General features: G+C 42.9%; 2 protein-coding genes across 7 annotated transcripts in view; one reads left to right on the top strand and one right to left on the bottom strand.

Annotated features, from left to right (window-relative positions):
- Nucleotides 1-25,697, bottom strand: part of LOC311111964 (uncharacterized protein) — a 426,062-nt gene that overhangs the window by 362,411 nt on the left and 37,954 nt on the right. For 4 of the 6 annotated variants that reach the window (XR_014610809.1, XR_014610810.1, XR_014610811.1 and 1 more), the window contains one exon: nucleotides 7,130-7,579. The exons of the other annotated variants lie outside the window; for them this stretch is intronic. The gene's annotated coding sequence lies outside the window, so the exon portion shown is untranslated. Of the gene's footprint in view, nucleotides 1-7,129; nucleotides 7,580-25,697 lie in introns of those variants that run through there. 6 annotated transcript variants of the gene reach the window in all.
- LOC311111960 (pyridoxal kinase-like) lies at nucleotides 39-23,272 on the top strand. Its single transcript, XM_084154903.1, has 11 exons — nucleotides 39-319; nucleotides 1,733-1,787; nucleotides 6,942-7,046; nucleotides 8,936-9,019; nucleotides 12,107-12,141; nucleotides 13,418-13,503; nucleotides 14,485-14,530; nucleotides 16,100-16,211; nucleotides 19,613-19,749; nucleotides 21,398-21,464; nucleotides 21,665-23,272. Exons 1-11 carry the CDS (start codon nucleotides 230-232, stop codon nucleotides 21,781-21,783), a joined length of 936 nt encoding a protein of 311 aa, XP_084011029.1. The 5' UTR covers nucleotides 39-229; the 3' UTR covers nucleotides 21,784-23,272.

Genomic DNA, 25,697 nt, shown 5'->3' on the forward strand with positions numbered 1-25,697 from the left:
CAGTGGATTTAGGTGCCCGTCACGAATGCCTGAAGAATAATGATATGTCTCGTCAATGAGCGTTTCTGTGTGGGTTCCATGTCCTTCAGTTTAGTGGCTGGATTCTGCTTTTACCCTCACTGAAAACACCTTGGATTGTGGACTCAGGACCGCTGCTTAACGTGCAGCCCTGAACACAAAACCTGCGTTTGTTTTGCGCGGATTGTGTAGCGTCTTTTATTATAACTTTATGCACGAAATGGAATGCAGAGTATTGTCAATTCAGAGTCATGTTGTCAGGGGATATGTTGGCAATAAATCGGCATCATTTCCGTTACAGGTAGGAATCTATTATATTCTGATACAATGTTTTGATGAGCTAATGTAACAGTATTTCATGCTATTTATTTACTAGAGGCAATTGTGCGCGCGTGCAGGTAGCAAAAGGTCACATGGCAAATACCCTTTTGGCGCTGGCAATATTGATGACAATCCCTGAACACTCAATAAATAGAGATGATAGTGAATTTTACATGTAACAATCATCAGACATATTGTTATCAGCAGTGATAAATGGCGAGAATATTCGTTCCATGATCGTGCCTGTCGGATTATGCACAACACTGTAGTATGGACGTGTGTGACATTCGTGCAGAACATTCGGATTTTACTCTTGCAACAATGCAATCTCATCAATAGGGTCCGTGTGTCATCCGTTCATCCTCCTCATAATCAATACCATCATGACATCACCATTCTCTCATCCTCCTCAACACAGACGCTACTGTGATTTGGGTATTTTACATTTTTAGTCATTTAGCAGACGCTCTTATCCAGAGCGACTTACAGTTAGTGAGTGCATACATTTTTCATACTGTACCATGGTGGTCATTATTTCCCCGAACAGCGTTGTTTGTCATCCACATGGACAAGTCCGTCATAGATGACGAGCGTATAGGCATTTCAATTAGCTGGGAATCCTCTGTTTCTGCTGTTTTATCAGTCAAGAAAGACAGCAGAGAGATTCTGCATGAATGACTGACGTATTTAGCGTATATTCCTCTGACTGACGTCACTAAAGAGGAGCCAGGAGCTTTTAATATAATTATCTTGATTAAACCCTGAGGCCAAAACAATTCAATCAAATTATTTACCTCCTGTTTCAATTGGTTACATCAATCTGTTGCATGTGAAGTCATGTAAGTGAAATCCAATAGTGTGGGTACTCTAAGTCAAAACCGTTGCCTTCTATTTATAGAAAGGTCAAGTCATGGCATTTTGAAACAGACCACCAAATCTCTAAATCCGGCCCTTTGTATAGCCTAGATCAGGGGTATTCAACTCTTACCCTACGAGGTCCAGAGCCTGCTGGTTTTCTGTTCTACCTGATAATTAATTGCACCCACCTGGTGTCCCAGGTCTAATCAGTCCCTGATTAGAAGGGAACAATGGAAAAAAAGCAGTGGAACTGGCTTTGAGGTCCAGAGTTGAGTTTGAGGGGCCTAGGTGATTAGCTACCCACCAGTGGAGGCTGCTGAGGGGAGGACAGCTCATAATAAAGCCTGGAACGGTTCAAATGGAATGGCATCAAACACATGGAAACCATGTATTTGATACCATTCCACCGATGCCGCTCCAGCCATTACCACAAGTCCGTCCTCCCCAATTAAGGTGCCACCAACCTCCTGTGCTACCCACATTGTGCTTCTCCAGCCCAATGCTTTGACTAATGCGCTGTCTGTCTCTTCCACAGGTGCTGGGGTTTGAGGTGGATTCAATCAACTCGGTACAGTTCTCCAATCATACAGGTACATATAATGTACAGCAGGGTTGGGGTCAATTCTATTTATATTTCATTCAATTCAGGAAGTACACTGAAATTCCAATTCTCTTCAATGAAGAACATTTGGAATTGGAATTTGGTGTACTTTCTGAATTGCCTGGAATTGAAATGGAATTTAGAAGTACAATGTGTAGCTGTCTTGTATATTTTTAACCCTTCCTGATAGGAAATTATTTAACATTTTTGAGAGAACAATGTCTTTGGTACCGTTACTATCATTGCTGAAAGATCTTGGCATATTTTGGGTATGCTAATAATTTTGATGTACCCTAAAGCTACCTACCTCCTAACATACCATTATATTTTCACTATGACTGCAATCAACCTTTATCACACGAAACAAAATCTCTTCCACCTTGAAAGTGGAGCTGTTGATCAGGCTCACGTCAGGAAACGTGTGATGAAAAGATATGGGTTTTGTGTCATATTCCTCATTGTGTCACATTATCAGACATGTTCTTGGGTGGAACAAAATGTCACTGGTTGTAATGTACAATTTGACCTCTCTTCAGTGGAGGAGATTAATTATCTGTCAGGGCCAGTTCAGGACACAGTCCGTCTCAGGATTGTAATTTGCTCTACATGGGGTCTGACTGGGAGATAGCCTACACCAGGGTTCTTCAATTCCGGTCCTGGAGGGCCGAAACACTTCTGTTTTTTATTTCTACCTGGTAGTTAATTGCACTCACCTGGTGTCCCAGGTCTAAATTAGCCCCTGATTAGAAGGAGAGGATGAAAAACAGAGATGTATCGGCCCTCCAGGACCGGAATTGAAGAACCCTGGCCTACACGGAGACAGTGCAGGTGGTCTGAGAGAAATGGAAACGATGGCAAAACAAGAGGCCGCTGTTGAGCCACACTACAGTATAGGCTACTGCACTTAGTGACTCTCACTCATCATTGACTCTCCCCTACACTCTCTCTCTCTCATGCACACACCTGCCCTCCTTATTATGCCTTTGAGTTACTAAATAAAAGAACACGTTTGTGGCCATCTTCAGTGCCACTGGTGTGTCTTGGGTCGTCCATTGAGAAGTGTTCCCAACAGGGTTCAAACCTGGGTCTTCTGTGCCCTACAAAACTGTGTTAGCCCACTAAGCCTACACAAATCGTCAGGTCTCAGACAAGGTTACTCATGATGCAAGCGTGGCTTACATGAACCACCTCCTTTACACTTTACTCCCCTTTGACCTCCTCCTGCGCCTCACATAAACCCATCCAGGTTACAGCACCAATGTGACCAACTGTGGTTTGAACCCGGGTCTCTTGTATGCCATAAGACTGTGTTAGCCTGCTTAGTCTCAGGAAAGGTTACTCATCAACATGCAAGCAAGGTTCTCTGAACCACCCTTGTTACAGGAGCCCAGTTTTGAAGGGACACCCTGACACAGAGTCATAGAGACCCGGCTGAGTCCCATAGCTATGGGGCCAGAGATTAGCAGTCAGACTCACAGTAATCTCTCTCATATATCCAGGGATTCTCTGAAGACTATCAGGCTGTGTCCCAAACCATGGACCCCTATTTTCTATATAATGTGCTTCTTTTGACAAGGGATTATAGGGCTCTGGTCAAAAGTAGTGCACTATGTAGGGAATAGGGCGTCATTTTTGATGCAACCTCCAGGCACCGCCAATCACTGCCCAATCATTTCGCTGCCTGTTCACGCCTCGTTGCCACACGAGTCACCGGCCGGTGGCCCCATGAGCCCATCACATCCACCACAGAGGAAATCATCAGAGGGACTCCAGCTCTGTTGTGATATCAATAGTGACAGCAGAATGCATTGGATGACGCTAGAGCTAATGTGTAACAATTGTGCCAAATGTTTTGGGGTTGTGGACACAGTTATAGACTGGTACAGTAGTTGTACAGGGTCACCTAAGTGAGGATGGGAGGGGGCTGTTGGTCTTCGGGCTGAAGGTGAATGACATAGTAGACACCAGTGTGTTTGTGTGTGCGCACGTCCGTGTGTGTCTGTGAAAGAAACATTGCTAATTGAGATCACACCACTGTCAGGCTCCTCTCGGTTTCCGTCTCTCACTTCATCTGTCGCTCCATCTGGAAAACCACGGATGCCTGCCTGACCCTGATGAGCAGCGTGTGTGAGAGGAAGTGAGTGATTGTGAGGGAGATTAAAAGAGAGCAGAGGGAAACGTAAACTGTGTGTATCTGACGTAGGTTTGAGGAATGACCCTATCTATTGCACTGCGTCAGTCAACATATGAATCGGCCAGCCTCGTATGCCCGCTGGTGTTCTTGCTAAGTGTTCATTCATGGACAGATGTCCTGGAGAGCACAACTGTGTCAAAGAGCCAGCTTGGCTGTGCTGACCTCATCCACCTGAATGTGCCAGGTCGCCCTTGCGAAATAGGTTTCTAACCTCAAAGAGCTTTCCTGGTTAAATAAAAGTACAAATTTATCTAGAAGGGTCTGTACTGTTCAACAAGAGGAGGCATGGTCCTGCTATCGTCACCCTTATTAGAGGTTTCCTCTCTGGGCTTGGGGCCAAGCTGAGGAGGCATGGTCCTGCTATCGTCACCCTTATTAGAGGTTTCCTCTCTGGGCTTGGGGCCAAGCTAATCCCTGGCCCCTCAGCCCTCACCATGCTATATGCTAGTCCCATAGCCTTCTCTGTCCACTTATCACACAACTATGTGTCCTCTCAGCCTCCCCACGCTCCCACAGCTTCTGGGTAATTGGGTAAACGTCCCCCATTTGCTTTGATACAGTGTTCACACCTAACCGACTGCATACAGTCCAACAGTACAAATCAGCCGTGTTTAAATCCGCTTTAAGTTCTGAAGTTTACATGATTCCTCTGAGTCAGGGGAAGACTTAGACAACCAGGTGAGGGGAGTTCCTTACTAATCAGTGACCTTAATTCATCAACAAGAGAAGAGCGAAAACCTGCAGACACTCGGCCCTCCGTGGAAGGAGTTTGACACGTGCTCTGAGTGATTTAAGCTTTACGTTTGTTATTAAGTTCAGGTTTAAGTTATTTTGAATGCACCAAAAAATAAAGAGTTGGTGCCTCTAGGGCAGGGCTGCCCAACCCTCTTCCTGGAGATCTGCTGTCCTGTAGGTTTTCAGTCCAACCCTAATTTAGCATATCTGATTCAGCTAGTTAAGGTCTTGTCGAGCAGCTAATAAGTAGAATCAGATGTGTTAAATTAGGGTTGGACTGAAAACCCAAAGGACGGTAGATCTCCAGGAAGAGGGTTGGACAGCCCTGCTCTAGGGCAATTCAGACGGCTAATTAAGGACAGTTTTACTGAGAAATGTGTTTGTTTTCAATGATTGCATTTGCTTTTTGTGTATTGGTTTATATTGATGTGTATATTGATGTGTATTTGATACAAGGCTCATCTGTAAAAGAGACCTTGGTCTCAGCATGACTCTCTGTCAAAATAAAGATACAAATAAAATAGAAAATACAGATTTATTGGGACATCATGATGCCCAAAAAGTGCATAATGATTAAAAGACCCCATACACATCGCTCATGAATGATCCATCTGTTGCCACCTAAATCAGACTCATTCCTCTGGTTGTTTTTGTTGTTAGATGCCATTCTTATGTCCCTGCACTGGGTTAATGGAAATGTCTTCATGAAAAGGCTTGGCTCAGACTTATCCTTTGTAAGCAGTTCCATTTTGGCTAAGGATGAGAGAATGCCACCTCTTTACCACTTCTTAAGGGTGCCCATTGTTCCAGGTTTTTACTGTTGTTTCTTTCCAGACAGGAACATGCCATATCGATTGGACCATTACTGTATCTACTAACTCAGTAGTAGTTTTCTCATAAGCACACAATCACACCCAGTTAATTGAGTTACTGAAGATGTGTGGAACATCAGTCATCATTTAGATTCTGGAGCATCATAGCAATGGAGGCCAAAACCCTGCTCCAGTCATAAGGGTCACTCCGCTCATCACACATCAAACATTACTGCAATGAGGATGATTCAGACTTGAATTATGTCTATAACTTAGGCTAGCTACTGCAGTTTTATCTCTGGTTGTGTACCAAATGGCACCCTATTCCCTATAGTGGCAATATGGCTCTGGTCAAAAGTAGTGCACTATATTGGGAATGGGTACCATTTGGGATGTAACATTTGTCTTTTCCCTTGCCAAATAGTATTCTTATAAGGTTTTAAAGAACAGTCTTTTTGCTGTGTGTGTGTGCAAGTGTCTCTCTGTGTTAGCTTTAGGGGGGCAAAGAGAAGCAGGGCCTGATGGGTAGATTCAGCTCAAAACGCAGTGGCGGTTATCTTCCCAGTGGGGAAGGATACGCAGCGTCTATCTCTGTCTCTCTTCACTCTGCACGTGCTGAAGAAAACGTGTGTGTGTGTGTGTGCGCGTGTGTTTGTGTATGTGTGTGTGTCTTGGATTGTGACGAGCTGAAAATGCTCTTCCGAGCATGCAATTGCGACAGCAGAAAATTATGACGACAGAGCCAGCCCTTATCACAAAGATTTCTCTCCTTCCTTGGCTCCCTCCCCCTCTATCTCACACACATACACACACACACACAGACGAGCAGCGGCAACTCTTTATTGCTCTCAGCCCCTCAGGCTTTCTTCTTGCCTGTTACTAGGCAACCAGAACCACACCATGTGATCTGCTGGGTGACTCACCTGAAGTGTGACATCACAACTCCTGCGGCAGCGACACTGGTTTCTGACAAAATGCTGGTTGCCCCCACAGACCCGCACATTTGTTTTTTGCATTTGAGGGAGCTGACGGAACAAACATTCCCCCTGTCCCATCCCCCTTCCTGGGAAGCTACCTCACTGTGGCTGGGGGCTTCTCTAGGCCTCCTCTGTGTAGAAAAGACATCAGCACTGTTAACTGTTGTTTTCATAATTTGAACCATAGAAATTAATGAAGATACTAGCTTATGTTGTGAACTGTCAGTTGCTCTGATTCCATCCTGATTCTCCACACTTTCCCCAAAGTTGCACTGGGACAGTCCCATCATAGATTTAAAAGCATTGGTGGAGGGAGTTTTCACAATTGTTAAATCCATTACAGGGGAAGTGTTGCCACTCTGTTGTGGAGATTGTCATGTTGTCTCCCTGACCCCTCACCTCTAACCCCTGACCTCTGTTTCTAGGCTACTCCCACTGGAAAGGCCAGGTACTGACCGCTGACGAGCTGCATGTCCTCTACGAGGGGATCAAGCTCAACAATGTCCACCACTACGACTATGTTCTCACAGGTGAGACACACACACAGAAAGAAGTGAAGGCTAGCGGTAGCTGTGCTAGCAGACTGTGGATGGCTGTTAGTTTATATCAAGTATTTATTTATGATTGGTTAGGCTATCTTGTACACATTCGCTGCTAAAAGCTGAATTGCAGTATACAGACCAAAAATAAACAAGAAAAAAAGGACATAACAGTTAGCTAGCTGAAGAACCATTTTATAGAGAGCAGCTAGCTAAGTCAATAGCTTCAAAGAGTGCCTGCTTCTGGTCAAGCCTTCAGACAGATGTTCTCGTCAGTCCTCAGCTCCCTCTGTAGCTTTACAGGGAGAACACAGGAAGCAGTAGATGGACATGAGCCTCATGAGGTCACCCAGACAGAGATGGTATCGGCTGCTGGGTTTACAGAACCTAATGTCAGTCAGGCTGTCAGATGTTCGCCACTGTTCTGTGGTAGCCGTCGTGCTCTGCTAGCCCTGGCCCAGAGAGAGAGAGACGGAACAGAAACGCTGGCACTCCCTGATGGATTACGTCTCCTCTCCTATCACCTTGAGAGGGAGAGGAGAAGAGAGAGGGAGAGAGAAAGAGGTAGCAGAAAATAAGGGAGAGAAGAGGAGAGGAGAGAGTGAAGGTCATGGTTTTATTCTCTCCGAGCCCTTGAGAATCTGTCGAGGTGTGAAATGTAGCCAAACTGGAATGTGTTGCTACATTCTAGTAAGCAGACTATTGGTTGGTCAGCTCTTTTATTAAGACAGACTGCTAGACATTTGGAAGTAATTGTTACGGACACACTAGAGTAGATATCAAGGATACAGGAGGTGAGTACAGCTAAAAACATCAGTTAGGCTACTTGAATAGACTCTTTGAATAGACTCTTAGGAGTGAGCAACACTATTAGCGTGTGAGACAGACAGAGTTTGTCAGTTAAAACTTTATCTCTAAGAAACATAGCTTACAAATGGGACTTACAGATGTATCTGTGGTCAGATACATGGCATGAAGTACACTGTGTGTATCATGGAATAAGTGGACTTAACCTGAATAAGTGGAGTTTGAGTTAGGATCTAGCCATACCCATTTACTCCCTATTCCCAACTATTCCTGTGGCCCTAAATCTTCCTAGTTTACAGATCTGAAAAATGTCCGGAATATACACTAATACACTGCTCATGTAGCACATGGGGATGTGTGAAACTCACTCCTTAGCCTGAAGTGTACCCACTTGCTCTGCCAAATAGCTAGCTTTTCTGTGGCACGACTGGTAAGATGCTTCAGGAGGGTGGTCACGTATTGTTTGCAAGGCAGAGGTCCTGGGTTCGAGCCCTCGGGATGAGCCAAATTAGGAGGAAGCGGTAGTCGGTAAGCAAGCAGTGTGACGTTATTTACACTCATACCTATCCAGACCCTTCAGATCGGCAAACATCTAGTGTTAGGGGCTAGGAAGGAAATTGGTGTTGAGACAGTTAGCCCCTGTGTGTTTAAATCAACAATGAGGACATGGGCTTTCCCTCACTGAGAGCCTGGTGGCCGAGCACAAAAGTGAGGCATACACACACATACAAGCCTTACATCAGCATTCCCATTTAATCATCTCCCTCTCTGTCCTCCTCTCTTCTGGCCCTTATCTCCTACCTACTGTACGTACAGCCAGCACTGCAGCGTCAGCAGGTCCTGCTCACACACACCCACACTGCAGAAAAGCCTCCACCTGCCTCTATGCAAATACAATTAGCTTCTCAGGCATGTGTCCACTCTGAGAAAGCACTGACACACTTACTGTTACACCATGATCCCCTATCCTCTCATTAGAGCCCTGGGTGAGGGGTTAGTTTTGTCTGCAGTGTACTGTATAAAACTTTATTGAGACATTGAGGAGTTTGTTTTGACCCAGAATCTCCCCTCAGGGTACACTCGAGACACTTCCTTTCTGGAGATGGTTGTGGACATCGTACAGGAGCTGAAGAGGGCCAATCCTAACCTTGTGTATGGTGTGTATCCCTTGCTATGTCACCCCTATGTGTGCGTGTGTGTGTGTGTGTGTGTGTGTGTGTGTGTGTGTGTGTATGTGTGTGTGTGTGTGTGTGTGTGTGTGTGTGTGTCTTACACATCTGTTCAAATCAACAGGGTGGGGTTCGACCACTGCTGATCAGAAGTTCAATATGCCAGTATGGGTTATTGTTAGGGCCAAGAGTTTTTCCTGACCACCTGACCAGACCAGGGAGAACTGGTCTGGAAAAACTCCTGGCCATAGCTATTGTATCATCATCTTCAGGTTAGGGTTGGTAGAAGCGTAAGGACACGTAGCAAAGAAAAGAACAGCCGCACACTCTTATGGCTCTGAAGCAATACATTTAATATAACCTGCTATTCGACAGCTAAGCTGCCTTCATCAGGGTTTCAAGGTAATGACAAGCTTGGTGTGGAATAAAGCTTACCGTACGCTTCCCAGTCTAAACAGTTCATGCATATATTATCACGAAATGATGTTTGTTTTGGTCTTCCGCAGGGTTTTTTCGGATGTTTGTGCACACAATATTTATTCTTGAGGCAAAACGAAGTTCAGTAGCTGAATTCTACGCCCCTTCGTCGGTGATTGGTCAACAGTACTACTCCTAGTAGGAGTGGGAACATGAAGTGTTGTCATTCAACAAGAGACGACTAGTTCTCATGAAAAAAATTTAACATGAGAAATACTGCACCAAACATCTTAGTCAGATGTAAAATTGCGTGACTAACACTTCCTCTGCAAAAACGTCAAAATTAATGACATACCTTGATTTACAGTGCATTCGGAAACTATTCAGACCCCTTGACTTTTTCTAAATTTTGTTACGTTATAGCCTTATTCTAAAATTAATTAAATAGTTTTTTTTTCTCATCAATCTACACACAATACTCCATAATGACAAAGCAAAAACAGGTTTTTAGAAATGTTTGCAAATATATTAAAATAAAAAAACTGAAATCACATTTACGTAAGTATTCAGACCATTTACTCAGTACTTTGTTGAAGCACCTTTGGCAGCAATTACAGCCTTGAGTCTTCTTGGGTATGACGCTACAAGCCTGGAACACCTGTATTTGGGGAGTTTCTCCCATTCTTCTCTGCAGATCCTCTCAAGCTCTGTCAGGGTGGATGGGGAGCGTCACTGCACAGCTATTTTCAGGTCTCTCCAGAGATGTTCGATTGGGTTCAAGTCCGAGCTCTGGCTGGGCCACTCAAGGACATTCAGAGACTTGTCCCGAAGCCACTCCTGCATTGTCTTGGCTGTGTGCTTAGGGTCGTTTTCCTGTTGGAAGGTGAACCTTTGCCCCAGTCTGAGGTCCTGAGTGCTCTGGAGCAGGTTTTCATCAAGGATCTCTCTGTACTTTGCTCTGTTCATCTTTCCCTCGATCCTGACTAGTCTCCCAGTCCCTGCCGCTGAAAAACATCCCCACAGCATGATAATGCCACCACCATGCTTCACCGTAGGGATGGTGCCAGGTTTCCTCCAGACGTGACGCTTGGCATTCAGGCCAAAGAGTTCAATCTTGGTTTCATCAGACCAGAGAATCTTGTTTCTCATGGTCTGAGAGTCCTTTAGGTGCCTTTTGGCAAACTTCAAGTGGGCTGTCATGTGCCTTTTACTGAGGAGTGGCTTCCATCTGGCCACTCTACCATAAAGGCCTGATTGGTGGAGTGCTGCAGAGATGGTTGTCCTTCTGGAAGGTTCTCCCATCTCCACAGAGGAACTCTGGAGTGACCATTGGGTTCTTGGTCACCTCCCTGACCAAGGCCCTTCTCCCTCGATTGCTCAGTTTGGCCGGGCGGCCAGCTCTAGGAAGAGTCTTGGTGGTTCCAAACTTCTTCCATTTAAGAATGATGGAGGCCACTGTGTTCTTGGGGACCTTCAATGCTGCAGAATTTTTTTTTGTACCCTTCCCCAGAACTGTGCCTCGATACAATCCTGTCTCGGAGCTTTACGGACAATTCCTTCGACCTCATGGCTTGGTTTTTGCTCTGACATGCACTGTCAACTGTGAGACCTTTATATAGACAGGTGTGTGCCTTCCCAAATCATGTCCAATCAATTGAATTTACCACAGGTGGACTCCAATCAAGTTGTAGAAACATCTCAAGGATGGTCAATGGAAACAGGATGCACCTGAGCTCAATTACGAGTCTCATAGCAAAGGGTCTGAATACTTATGTAAATAAGGTATTATTTTTAATAAATTAGCAAACATTTCTAAAAACTTGTTTTCGCTTTGTCATTATGGGGTATTGTGTGTAGATTGATGAGGATAAATATTTATTTAATCAATTTTAGAATAAGGCTATAACTTAACAAAATGTAGAAAAAGGGAAGGGGTCTGAATACTTTCCGAATGCACTATTTTAAATTAATTCTGCCTATTTTGAGGAAGAGTAACTGGGTATGTTGTTGCTATGGTGGCTCACTAGGGACAAACAACAGTAATATTGCTGCTTTTTCCCCCTTTTTTCAAGCATATGTCTTTAGGGAGTATGCGAGCACAGACGTTAGTTTCGCCTAGCCGAGATATCCTAGAAGCAAACTGAACATATGTATGCGGAAGCCTTAAGCCCTTACTGCATCTAGAAAAAGCGCTGACAGGACAGTTGTGTCTATCAGTGAGTTCCAAGTAAATAATTCTCAATTAAGCTGCTAACTAAGATTAAAGTTGACATAATTTAATAACGCCCGTGCATTTCCATGGAAATTAGTTGAACAACATGAAGGAGCAGGATGAATAAAACTGCTGTAGCGCATGTTTAGTGTCTGTTCCGAAGGCAGTGTCATATTCATTAGTGCTCAACATAGCAAAACATTTTGCAATGGAAAAAAGAAAACAAGCATTTCTTTGTTCATGTAGTCCATCCTCATTTCATCCTGTTATTTTCCGTTTAGTGTTTAGTGAATACGACCCAGGTGTTTGCTGTAATTAGCTGACGATTAACATAATCATAAGACATCTTGGGTCAGCTTAACATCGATATAGAACATCTGTAATGTCTGTGTGAAACCTGAGAGATCTGTGTTAGAGATTGAGTGTGTTCTCGTTTGCCTTTTCAGTGTGTGACCCTGTGCTGGGGGACCATGGCTCCATGGTGAGTACGTTATGTTTGTCTGCCTGTATTTTGTATGTTTTATTGAACAGAGCAGAAGAGATCATGAAAAGTTAATAGTGGGAAAGATTGGAAGAGAGTTCATCATAGACACTGGGTTGGATTTGAACCCACACTGACAGTGGTAGGTATGTATCCTACACAATCCAGGCCATGAGAGTACTGTGCGTTTAATGAGGGATCAGATGGTAGTAGTAAGTGATGTCACTACTCCTGTCCTGCTCAATCTCATTCAATGGGGCAACACTGACCTTCAGCTTTACCTGACCAATGAGTTAAGTCTAAGGTTGCAGCCACACTGAGACACATAAATGGAAATCGTTTATGCATTCATCTATTGTCAGTGTTTGTCTGTCTGGCAAAAGTTAAATTCAAGTGAACTATTTTCGGACGAGCTGCATATGAAAAAAGGCATATTGAGCATTTTCTTTGATGGAAAATCATATCCATTGTCCATTGACTCCCATTGAAAAACCACTGGCAAATTTTTCAGACACAAAATCGCAATGTGGCCGCGGCCTTAGACCCCCATTTTCACTTTCTGCTATCCCTTGTCCTTTCTCTGTCTGTCTCTCCCTGTCCCTGTCTCTCTATCTCGCTCCCCCTCTCTTACTGTAATCTCTTCTTTACGTTTATGGGCTGAGCATCAGGGGTCAGTCGACATGATGTCATTGTTGCATCAAGGTGTGTATGTGACGTGTGTGTGCGTGTTGAGGAGTGTGGATTGGGGAATGATAGACCACATCTCATTTCACCGTGACAGATGAAATTAGCATGAGCTGCCCTCGCTGTTTGTACAGAGAGAATTATGCAGAATCATTTGCTCGATTGTGACTCACTGTGCGTGCGTACGTGTTACAGTGTGTGTGTGTGTGTGTGCGTACACCAGTATTTGTGTGTGTGTTTGATAGGTAGAGAGAGCACAAGGGCATATATGCATAATGTGTGTTGATGTATATAGTGACATTGAGAAAAATGGTGTGTAAAATTGTTTGTTTGGACAAGATGTGGTCATCATTCTGATTCACTCAATGCATTCATCCTTTCCTTGTTATGCATATCAGTAGTCTAAAGTTGCTTCCTTTCCTCGTCCCCTTTCCTTAGTCTGCTCTGATCTGAGCTAGGCAGCAATTTCAGCTCGGTGTAGATAAAGAAGGGCCAACGAGGAGAGGAAGCCACTTCAGACTATTGAGATGCACCCTGTGTGTGTGTGTGCATGGCTGCTCACCGGTACTGATGTGTTTCTTTCTGTCTCCAGTACGTTCCAGAGAACCTGCACCCGGTCTACAAGAACAAGGTGGTGCCAGTGGCCGACATCATCACACCCAATCAGTTTGAAGCAGAGTGAGTAATAGTGAACCTATACAGCTGGTGTGTGTGTGTGTGTGTGTGTGTGTGTGTGTGTGTGTGTGTGTGTGTGTGTGTGTATTTGAGACAGAGAGTTAAATCACCACAGGGACTGTATCGTATCTGTTACTATCACTATCACTAAGCTTCATCCACATCCTAATCAGCTACATTGATGTAATTTTACTCAATATCCTATGAAATCTTATACAGATATACTAAAGGCCTATATATGGTGTGTAGCGTGTCAGTAAGATGGCTGCTACACTGAGTGGATGGTTCTTGATACCCAGTCACTCCTCTCTGTGTCTGTCTGCTTGTCTTTTTGTCTGTATTCTTCCATAATTTTTCCTGTGTTGGTTTGTGTGTGCTGTGTTGGTTTGTGTGTGTTGTGTTGGTTTGTGTGTGTTGTGTTGGTTTGTGTGCGCTCCACTGCTTCTCCCCTCCCTCCTTTCATCCCCACTTCTAAGCCACCTCCTCGCTCATCACTGCAATCCCAGTTCTAGTGGTGCACAGGGTCCCTCTGGTGGATACCCAGGGAATTACAGATGAATAATAATAAAATACATTGTGTATGAAGTGTTACCGCAGCATAATGATAGTCTCAGTCGTTTAACTTGGAGATGATAGTGTAAATATTGCTCACTGTCTCTCACTATGGCCACTAGAACACTATAGTAGAACACTAAACAGACTCTTGCTTAGACTGTTTGTTGGTTGCTGTTTACAATGAATGTGGCGTTAGTGTCAAGCAGAGGAGGCTGGTGGGAGGAGCTAAAGGAGGATGGGCTCATTGTAATGGCTGGACTAGATTGAATGGAACGGATGTGTTTGATACCGTTCCATCAATTCCATTCCAGCCATTACAGTGAGCGCATCCTTCTATAGCTCCTCCCACCAGCCTCCTCTGGTGGCAAGGTTAAATTAGTATGTGCGTTTGTGTGTGACTTTATTAATGTGCCCGTGTTTGTCCTCCAGGCTGCTGACAGGGAAGAACATTAGCACAGAGAAAGATGCAGTGGAGGTGAGTCACCATAGAACATGCAACAGGTATATTATGTTGTCCTCAAGTCATGTCGAACTATGTACATAATCCATGGGCCATGTTTGAATACTGATAAAATGCATCCTTCCTTCCTTGAGGTATTCACTGATCTGTAAGTAAGCGGATGGCATCCACCCAATTGTTTTCAACAATCCTACCGTGTCAGAGCTGTGATTTCCTCAAGGAAAAAATAAATGAAGGATGTATTTAAAAATATATATATATTTAAGGAGAGTGGAATTTTACTCTACCATATGTTTTTATGCTTTATTACACTGAACAAAAATATAAACGCAACATGTAAAGTGTTATTCCCATGTTTCATGAGCTGAAATAAAAGATCCCAGAAATGTTCCATACGCACAAAAAGCTTATTTCTCTCAAATTTTGTGCACAAGTTTGTTTACATCCCTGTTAGTGAGGATTCTTCCTTTGCCAAGATAATCCATCCACCTGACAGGTGTGGCATATCAAGAAGCTGATTAAACAGCATAATCATTACACAGGTGCACCATGTGCTGGGGACAATAAAAGGCCACTCTAAAATGTGCAGTTTTGTCACACAACATAATGCCACAAATGTCTCAAGTTTTGAGGGAGCGTGCAATTGGTATGCTGACTGTTGGAATGTCTACCAGAGCTGTTGCTAGAGAATTTAATGTTAATTTCTCTACCTCCAACGTTGTTTTAGAGAATTTGGAAGTTTGTCCAACCGACCTCACAACCGCAGACTACGTGTAACCACGCCAGCCCAGGACCTCCACATTCGGCTTCTTCACCTGCGGGATTGTCTGAGACCCTCAGACAGCTGATAAAACGAGGTTTGCACAACCGAAGAATTTCTGCACAAACTGTCAGAAACCGCACCAGGGAAGCTCATCTGCGTGCTCGTCGTCCTCACCAGGGTCTTGACCTGACTGCAACTGCATTTTATTGATGGCAATTTGAATGCCATCACCTCATGTTTCAGCATGATAATGCAAGCTCCATGTCGCAATAATCTGTACACAATTCCTGAAAGCTGACAATGTCTCAGTTCTTCCATGGCCTGCATTCTCACCAGACATGTCACCCATTGAGCATGTTTGGGATGCTCTGGATTGACGTGTACAACAGCGTGTTCCAGTTCCCGCCAATATCCAGCAACTTCGCACAGCCATTGAAAAGGAGTGGGACAACATTCCACAGGCCACAATAAACAGCCTGATCAACACTATGCAAAGGAGATGTGTCGCGCTGCATGAGGCAAATGGTGGTCACACCAGATACTGACTGTTTTTCTGATCCACGCCCCTACCTTTTCTTTAAGGTATCTGTGACCAACAGATGCATATCTGCATTCCCAAGAAGGGTGGAGATGGGGATTGAAGCCTGTCTCTGCTGGGAGGCATGGATATGTGCTGGGTGGGAGTCGGGTGTTACCCACTCGACCATGGCTCAGCACGGAAGGGTGCATTTTTAAAGTATTTTATTTTGAATAGGGACGTGGCACCATTAGATGTAGCAGGGAGTTGACCTTTTCCCCCTGGATGCTGCCTCCTTCCCCAGGTGATGGACCTGCTCCATAAGATGGGTCCTGACACGGTGGTCATCACCAGCTCTGACCTGCCCTCGCGTCTGGGTGACCGCTTCCTTGTGTCCCTGGGCAGCCAGAGGACGTGTAAGTGTGTGTGTGTGTGGTCAAGAGTGGGATAACTAACAATGACAATGACAAATATACTAATTGATAAAAAACCATTGTTTTTATAAAAAAGAAAAGAAAAGGTATAATTTTCGTAAATGATATCATAGGTAGAACTGGTGGAGTTATGTCGCACATGCAGCTAACAAAAACATATGGAAATGTCTGCTCTACCCAAAATTACAACCAAATAATTGCAGCATTACCGCAAAAATGGAAGAGGAAGGGGGAAAAAGTAAGGAACTTGTCTGTCGGCCCTGAATTAAAGGCCATCATTGGTTAAAGAAAATTGTGATAAATAAAAAAGTATACCAGTTTAATTTAAGGACCAAAGGATTAACAACCGTCCCATATAGATTGCAAAATAGTTGGGAAGAGATTTGTGACGTACCGATTCCATGGCAAATGGTTTATGAACTGATATGCAAAACGACGCCGGATTCAAAACTTTAAATTATTATACAAAATTCTTGCAACCAATATAATGTTATTTATATGGGGGATACAATCTTCCCAGCTCTGCAGATTTTGCTGCGAAGAGACAGAATCATTAGATCACTTGTTTTGGTACTGTCCATTTGTAGCTTGTTTTTGGTCACAGGTCCAGGAATGGCTGAAGGATTGCAATATTTACCTGGAGCTAACCATGAAGAGAGCACTACTGGGTGATCTGAAAAGTCATAGTCAATCGAGCAATAATATAATAATGCTTTTAGGAAAAATGTATATTTTCAATTTACAATCTGTAGAAACAATGAGAATAGAAGGGTTCAGAACTTTTGTGAAACAGTACAGTTGAGAAATATATGGCAAGTAGAAATCCAATATGGATGGTGTTAAGAGATAGATGGGAGGGGTTGAATGGAGCTGAAGGTTGGGACTAATAACAAATACTAACATCAAAATAACTAATGTAAAATATACTGTGTCCATAATAAGTATATAGGTTGAGAACTTTTGTGAAAGAGCACAGTTTGGGGGATATGGCATGTAGAGGCAAACCGGATGGACATCATGAAAATGATCGGAGAGGTTGAGGGGAGAGGAAGTTCAGGAGTAAAAACGAACAAAATATAATTATTGTAAAATTGACTGTGTCCATAAAATGTACACTACCGTTCAAAGGTTTGGGGTCACTTAGAAATGACCTTGTTTTCCATGAAAACATACATGAAATGAGTTTGAATAGGAAATATAGCAAAATGCATAGGAAATGTAGTCATTGACAAGGTTAGAAATAATGATTTTTAATTGAAATAATAATTGTGTCCTTCAAACTTTGCTTTCGTCAAAGAATCCTCCTTTGCAGGAATTACAGCCTTGCAGACCTTTGGCATTCTAGTTGTCAATTTGTTGAGGTAATCTGAAGAGATTTCACCCCATGCTTCCTGAAGCACCTCCCACAAGTTGGATTGGCTTGATGGGCACTTCTTACGTACCATACGGTCAAGCTGCTCCCACAACAGCTCAATAGGGTTGAGATCCGGTGACTGTGCTGGCCACTCCATTATAGACAGAATACCAGCTGACTGCTTCTTCCCTAAATAACTCTTGCATAGTTTGGAGCTGTGCTTTGGGTCATTGTCCTGTTGTAGGAGGAAATTGGCTCCAATCAAGCGCCGTCCACAGGGTATGGCATGGCGTTGCAAAATGGAGTGATAGCCTTCCTTCTTCAAGATCCCTTTTACCCTGTACAAATCTCCCACTTTACCACCACCAAAGCACCCCCAGACCATCACATTGCCTCCACCATGCTTAACAGATGGCATCAAGCACTCCTCCAGCATCTTTTCATTTGGTCTGCGTCTCACAAATGTTCTTCTTTGTGATCCGATTGAACACCTCAAACTTCGATTTGTCTGTCCATAACACTTTTTTCCAATCTTCCTCTGTCCAGTGTCTGTGTTCTTTTGCCCATCTTAATCTTTTCTTTTTATTGGCCAGTCTGAGATATGGCTTTTTCTTTGCAACTCTGCCTAGAATGTCAGCATCCCGGAGTCGCCTCTTCACTGTTGACGTTGAGACTGGTTTTGCGGGTACTATTTAATGAAACTGCCAGTAGAGGACCTGTGAGGCGTCTGTTTCTCAAACTAGACACTCTAATATATTTGTCCTCCCACTCCTCTTTCTATTCTGGTTAGAGCCATTTTGTGCTGTTCTGTGAAGGGAGTAGTACACAGCGTTGTACGAGATCTTCAGTTTCTTGGCAATTTCTCGCATGGAATAGCCTTCATTTCTCAGAACAAGAATAGACTGACGAATTTCAGAAGAAAGTTATTTGTTTCTGGCCATTTTGAGCCTGTAATCGAACCCACAATTGCTGATGCTCCAGATACTCAACTAGTGTCAATAATGCCAGTTTTATTGCTTCTTTAATCAGCACAACAGTTTTCAGCTGTGCTAACATAATTGCAAAATGGTTTTCTAATGATCAGCCTTTTAAAATGATAAACTTGGATTAGCAAACACAACGTGCCATTGGAACACAGGACTGATGGTTGCTGATAATGGGCCTCTGTACGCCTATGTAGATATTCCATTAAAAATCAGCCGTTTCCAGCTACAATAACCATTTACAACATTAACAATGTCTGCACTGTATTTCTGATAAATGTGATGTTATTTTAATGGACAATTTTTTTTCTAAGTGACCCAAAACGTTCAAATGGTAGTGTATATAGTATGTATAAGCTGGAAGTAGAGGCCTAAGAATTGTTGTTCACTAGTTTACTCCAATTAGGGGAGGGGTGGTGGGGTTGGAAAGTAATAATGGAAAATATATTTTTTTAAAGGATATGTGTATGTGTGTGTGTGTGTGTATATATATATATATATATATATATATATATATATATATATATATATATATATATATATATATATATATATATATATATATATATATATATATACACACACACACACAGTACCAGTCCAAATTTTGGACACAGCTACTCATTCAAGGGTTTTTCTTAATTTTTTACTATTTTCTACATTGTAGAATAATAGTGAAGACATCAAAACTATGAAATAACACATATGGAATCATGCAGTAACCAAAAAAGTGTTAAACAAATCAAAATATATTTTATATTTGAGATTCTTCAAATAGCCACCCTTTGCCTTTGACAGCTTTGCACACTCTTGGCATTCTCTCAACCAGCTTCATGAGGTAGTCACCTGGAATGCATTTCAATGAACAGGTGTGCCTTCTTAAAAGTTAATTTGTGGAATTTATTTCCTTCTTAATGCGTTTGAGCCATTTTTTGTGACAAAAGAATAGAAAAGACAATGAGCAATTGATGTAACTGTAATGGTTCTATGTCCCATCTGTGAGTCATTGGTCATTGGTGGAACATTTCCTCTTCTTGCTTCTCCAGTGATGCCTGATGGTACCAAGTCCACCCAGCGGGTCCGTATGGAGATCCCCAAGGTGGACGCTGTGTTTGTGGGGACAGGGGACCTGTTTGCTGCGATGCTGCTGGCCTGGACTCACCACTACCCCAACGACCTCAAGGTCTGCAAAGTGCACTAAAGCCAGTTATGAAACCTAGAGGGCTCATTTGCCACAAAAGACAGTGATTGTAAGGTGAAGTTGCCCCTAGACCAGTGGTCACCAACATTTTCTGAGTCAAGATCACTTTCTGAGTCACAATGCAAGCCGAGATCTACCGCTCAGATTTTAAAAAGAAACATAACTTAAAAAACGTAAGCCTATGCAACATTAACCAATTATAAACAGTTCTGTAGCAATGAGGTTTGTGCAGTAGGCAATAGGCCCAATATATTATCACTATGCTTGAATTGCCCTGCCAAAGTTGTTCTTCTCAGACCATTTTGATATTGTTTCAAAATGTAGGTATATGATAACACTGATAATAGATCATTTGTTGTATTCCTTGTGAGGCACAGCTGAGTGAGCATAATCATTTGGTCTTTTGATTGATGGCCTGCGTCTGATGGTCAATCTGAGTGGAGGGAGGGAGCAGCTTTGAGGCTGCCTCTTACCCGACTCACCGTCCATCCTCTCTACCTCCCTCCACTCAGAAAAGGGGACATAGTCTTCCAGCTGATGGCAAAACTTAAGTCGCACTGCATTATTTCTGCCTCATGCACCAATTCATGTTGTTACCTCTATGACCAGAGAAAGTGAAATATTCCTTGATATTAAAAAAGACACAAGCCGCAAATAATAACAACGTAAGCTTATCGAAACACTTTGCTAAACTCATTCATTGCAGCTGCAGTAATGGTTGTAGCATGAGTGGAAGTAGGGAGAGCACGCATTTTATGGCTTATTTTTTCAGTCTATGGCACGACCAAACTGTGTAGACACGGTGATCTGAGCTATGTGATTGGCTAGCGGTAGACCTATAGGTGCACTTGATTTGCTCTCTGGGCCTGCCGGGTAGGCGGAGTTCTACCTTCAGACACATGAAATTGTTCAAAATGGTAACACTTTGCCTTCCCGGCACTAGTGCTGCTGAATCAAGTGCACCTACCGCCAACAGCATGAACCAAAAAATAATAAAAAATAGGAACACAAGGCTTTATCATTGGGTTCTTTACAGAAATGTTTGGTAATCGACTAGGAATGGCTTGGAGATCGACCAGTCGATCGCGATTGGTGACCACTGCCCTAGATACTGATCTTGAGTCAGTTTTGCATTTCCCCCACTATGGTTACGATTGGGGAAGGGGAAGCTGATCCTAGATTTAGGGGAAACTTCACCCCTGAGCGTGTATTAATGGCCCTCCATGGCGCTGCCCATGCTGTCAGAGAAGCAGCCAATAGAATAGATTGGAGGTGCACCCTCTAGGTTTTATAGCTCTCTCTTTTATAGCTAAAGCTCACCACTGATACTGTCAGCATCATACTTATAATGATAGTGATATCAATCAGTCAGCTACGTTCCCAACTATTCAAACTTCCCCCCAAAATTCTCAAGGTATGGTCAAACTTGATAGTTGTGGTATGCTGGTACTCTTACCAAGATTACAAGAGTAGTCTGGACCACTGAAGGGGTGCTCAGTCCTATGATTTAAAAACTGCAATTGTAAAAGAAGGCTCAGGATGGCAGCTTAATTTCCTTTAAAGTTTCAACATGCTTTCAACATGCTTTGACAAACAAGTCTCTCTCTGTCTTTCTCTCTCTCTCTGTTAGACTGCATGTGAGAAGACTTTCTCAGTCATGCATCACGTTATCAAGAGGACCATCTCCTATGCTCACGGTAAGACAAAGTCAAGCATCATTTTACTCACTGTAAGAAGTGTTTGTGTGTTTATGCGCTTGTGTTTGAGATGCTTGAACGCTCATTTGCTCCTTCTGTCTTTGTTTTTGTCTTTCTCTGGGTGATTCTCTCTCCTCTTTTTGCCCCCTCCATCTTTCTCTCTCTATCTCCCTCTCTTTCTCCCTCTCTTTCTCTCTCAGAGTTAGCAGGGCCTGGCCGAAAACCCAGCCCGCCTCAACTGGAGCTGAGAATGGTTCAGAGCAAAGCGGACATTGAGGACCCCGCCATCGTGATGGAGGCTACTGTCCTAACCCTATAGAGCCCACACCCCCCCATCTCCCACCACCCCCTCCCGCGCCACAACCGCACAATGTATAGGTGTTGTACATTTTGATCTGTAATGTGACATTGCCTTAGAAATCTCTTACAGAGCACAACATTTCCATATGAGGAGACTTAGCAGGGTATGGATGGACAGACGGGGGGGGGGTGAGTGGAGGAGGGGAAGAACTGAGTGGGCCGGGGTGGGTATAATGCACCTCATGCACCTCCCTTCGACAACCTGGTCTCTCTCGGTCTCTCTTCATCTCTCCCACTCCCTCTATGAGCTCGCCTAACCTCTTGGTTTGTCCTGCACACACAGCTTCACAGCCCAGCCCAGGCCTAGACTATTCCAAGGCCAGGCATCACAGGGCTTAGGCCTATTGGAGTTGCAGCACTAGCTAACTACAGTGACAATGTGGTGGCCCAGGCTAGCTAAAGCCTAGCTCAGGTTAGGAGGTTATATCTGGCCTGCAAAAATCAACCAACCAACAATCTGTCAATCAATCAAGCCTTGTGAAATACATGCACAGCTGAGGGCAGAATACTGATCAGGGATAGGATAGAACCTGAGGCACTTATTTGAGTGGAGGAGTGGTGGTATAGAACCTTTTTACCTCATATGTCACAACAGGACAATGGTTTTGGGTATGTTGATTCTTAAATCAATTGTCCATGTTCGGTGCTTAGATCATGATCAGTGTATGATCATTCTAAGCACGTCACTAACTTTGTGGTTGTATGTTTTTGTGTGTTGTTTGTTGTTTGTTATTTACAATGTGTGAAATGCTGGAGATCTATCATTTCAACATTTGTTGATGTATGATCCTTGTGTGTTCAAATTTCAATGTTATTGGAATTACCATGCGTATGTCTTTTATTTTGTTCTTAATTGGTTGCAAGGACTAGCAAGGATAATCTACACTGTTCATTTTATACATGCAAATTAAGCAAAACATTCATATACTTTTTTATGTATTTGTATATTTACATATCTTGGGCAGATAGAATATTGATATGGTTTCTTTGTCTGTGCCAAACTTGTGAAATCAAATTATGTTAGAGAGTGCCGAACTGGCTGTTTCCTGATACAGACATGAGATTGCAATAAAGTTAATATGAATCCTGTTATTTAGCCAACTTGCTGTAAGTTTTCTGTCTGCCCCTGCTTTGTGGGGAATTCTCCATATCTTACGCTCTGTTCTGAAGAATGAACAATGTGGAGAAAGCTGATTTGATCTTTCTGATGATGCTATGTTACAGGGACTCAAAGTTGAGGAACCAACCATTTCTCCTCAGACAGGAGAAGTGTCCGTGTGCAGGACCAATCAGGGGTTAGTTCTGCTCTGCTGACATGTACTTACTCCTCAGCTTTTCATGAAACCAGTGAACTGTTTAATCTATGTTCCAGCTGTGTGTTACTGTACATTTGTGTGTTTGTGTGTGTGTGAGAGAGTATGTACATGTATGTAAGTGTATATTTCATCTGTAATGGGGTTTTAGGGGAGGGTGTGGGGTGGGGGGAAACTAGTTAAAAAAAAAAAAAAAAAAGAAGAGAAGCAATGACTTATCATCCAGAAACTAGCCTTTCCGGTGCTCTTGTAGGAATAGCCCAGCTGCTGGCTAAGTCAGTGGTGGTGAGGTTTGTTGGCTGTGCCAGCTTTTGAACCCAAATACTGTATGTGGGCATTGAACTCCAAAACGGAAGCACCTAAAACTGCCATTGAGTGGTCCGAGTGTGTACTTTGAGTTGGAGCATGGGGGAGTTGGATGGTCGTGGCTGTCTGTGTCTTCTGGCAAGATATATATGTTGGTCTGAAGTGGGTTGCCTTGCAAAATGGAGTCTGGTCACATAACCAAATCTTCAGCTCTCCCAGTATTCTGTGGGAAACCATGGAAACAGTTTGAACATATTGACTGTTGTTGCAGCAATGTTTTAGCACATTCCCTGGGGGAAACGTAGAGGGATAGTTCACGGTGGATTACAAAATGGTGTATGTGTACATACTATAGTATATGTATAAATATGTCATGGTCAGTGGAATATGTATGTACTGTGGATCATGAATCTGTGGTAAAGATATGGCCAATTTCTGAAACATATTTGAGGGCACTGCCTTGAATCAGATGGGACATTCCGATATCTCTTCTTCCCTAATATTCAGACAATAGCACGTGGCTCGATTGCAGTAGTGGTGAAACCCAAAAAAATGGGTTAAGGATGATCGTTGACATGTAATGGTGTGCAACATTTTGTGTCTTGGTCTTAGAAAAAGTGAGAAAAAATGCCCACCCTACATGTTTCTTTGTTTGGACCACTGTGTTTGCTGTAGTGTTGGCTCTCTCTTAAAATAGTCCCTTTGGCAAAGTATCGTAACATGTACTCTTGCCATGTGTATACAAGAAACAGTAGGCAACACTAGAATATTAACCATGATGTCAGTACAGAAAGGGTGATCTTTGACTAATGCAGCATTCGTAACCAGGGGGGAGGTGGGAATTTACAAGTTGTGAAGTCGTAAATACTAGTTGGTTGCAATTACCAGCTTTGAACCTTTCGAGAAACGCTGATTGACAACAAGCTGCGTAAACCATAAACTAAAAGTACAGCTGTCACGCTTGTAAACAATTTATAGTGTTCAAAAACCAAATTAATAGATTTATTTTTTATAAATAATGTTTTGTTGTTGCATTTAACTGCCGGAAATGCTGTTATCGAGGTTATATCCTTAGTAGATGATGTCAGCATGTAGGAGAAAGGGGAGCTCAGGATGGTGGATGAGTTTCCCACAAGTAATTACCAGTTGGAGGGCCATTCAAGTGGATTTTTACCAGTTGTATGTGGTAAAGTCCCACTTCTCACTTGGTTACGAACGCAGCATTAAGCGCAACTGAGTGCCCCCTACTACCCCCTGCCTTTGTAACTGTATCTGTCCCTTAGCGGTTTTAACAGTGACCAGTCTATGCTTGGCTCTTCCTTTGTTTTGTTCTTATGTTGATTTTCTTTTTACATTTTCTTTTCTCAATGGGCAAACAATGAAATGTATTAACTGTTTGGTAAAGTTTTTAGTGCTTAGTTTTTTGAGCCTGAATATTTTATAACATGTTACAATGAAGATTGTAGTGTACAAATCCACATTTATAATATATAATATGTATGTTATGATGCAATAAAAATAAAAGAATGATTATATTATATCCACCTATTTTTTTCTGTAAGTAATGAGTATCAACACACTGCCGAAGGAAACTGAAAGTACGTAAAAAATGTGGCAGATAAAAATTACATGCAAAAAAATGTATATTTGAAATAGACAGGTGTTTACATTTTGTACATTCAATATCTACCTGCAATGTCGGGTAACTATCTTTCCTGGTAACATATCCCATACGATGCTTGTCATGTACATAAGCCAATGCATGCCTATCAGGGGACACTTTACTACAAGCAACTGATATGAATACTAGTTTCCTCCAATACAGTAGACAAACAAAGGTTGACCATTTCATTGAATTCATGAACATGACACTGGTAGGGTGCTTGCCGAAAACCGTATTCTGTATGACATGGTTAATGAATGATCATATTCACATTTGCTGTGTACCTATACTCAACTGAACACAGGTATACAAGTTTGCACAGAGTTAGAATACCTAAGAGGATACCTATAGGCAGTGCTTGACTTGGACTTAAATAGGTGCCGGTACTCATTTTGGGTGTCGGTACTGTTTATATTTAGGTGCAGGAGCTCCACAATACTTTTGAGCTAATATTCTATAAGAGGAACAGGAGCTCAAGCAGTAGAACATTTGAGGTGCCGGTACTTAGCTCCGGTGAGCTCCTGCCCAAGTCAAGCACTGCCTATACTCCTACTTTTTGGAGGGTCATCAATACTGACTGCTGAAAACTGC

Source organism: Coregonus lavaretus (assembly GCF_964263955.1).
Source record: "Coregonus lavaretus genome assembly, chromosome: 38".
Classification (NCBI taxonomy): Eukaryota; Metazoa; Chordata; class Actinopteri; order Salmoniformes; family Salmonidae; genus Coregonus; species Coregonus lavaretus.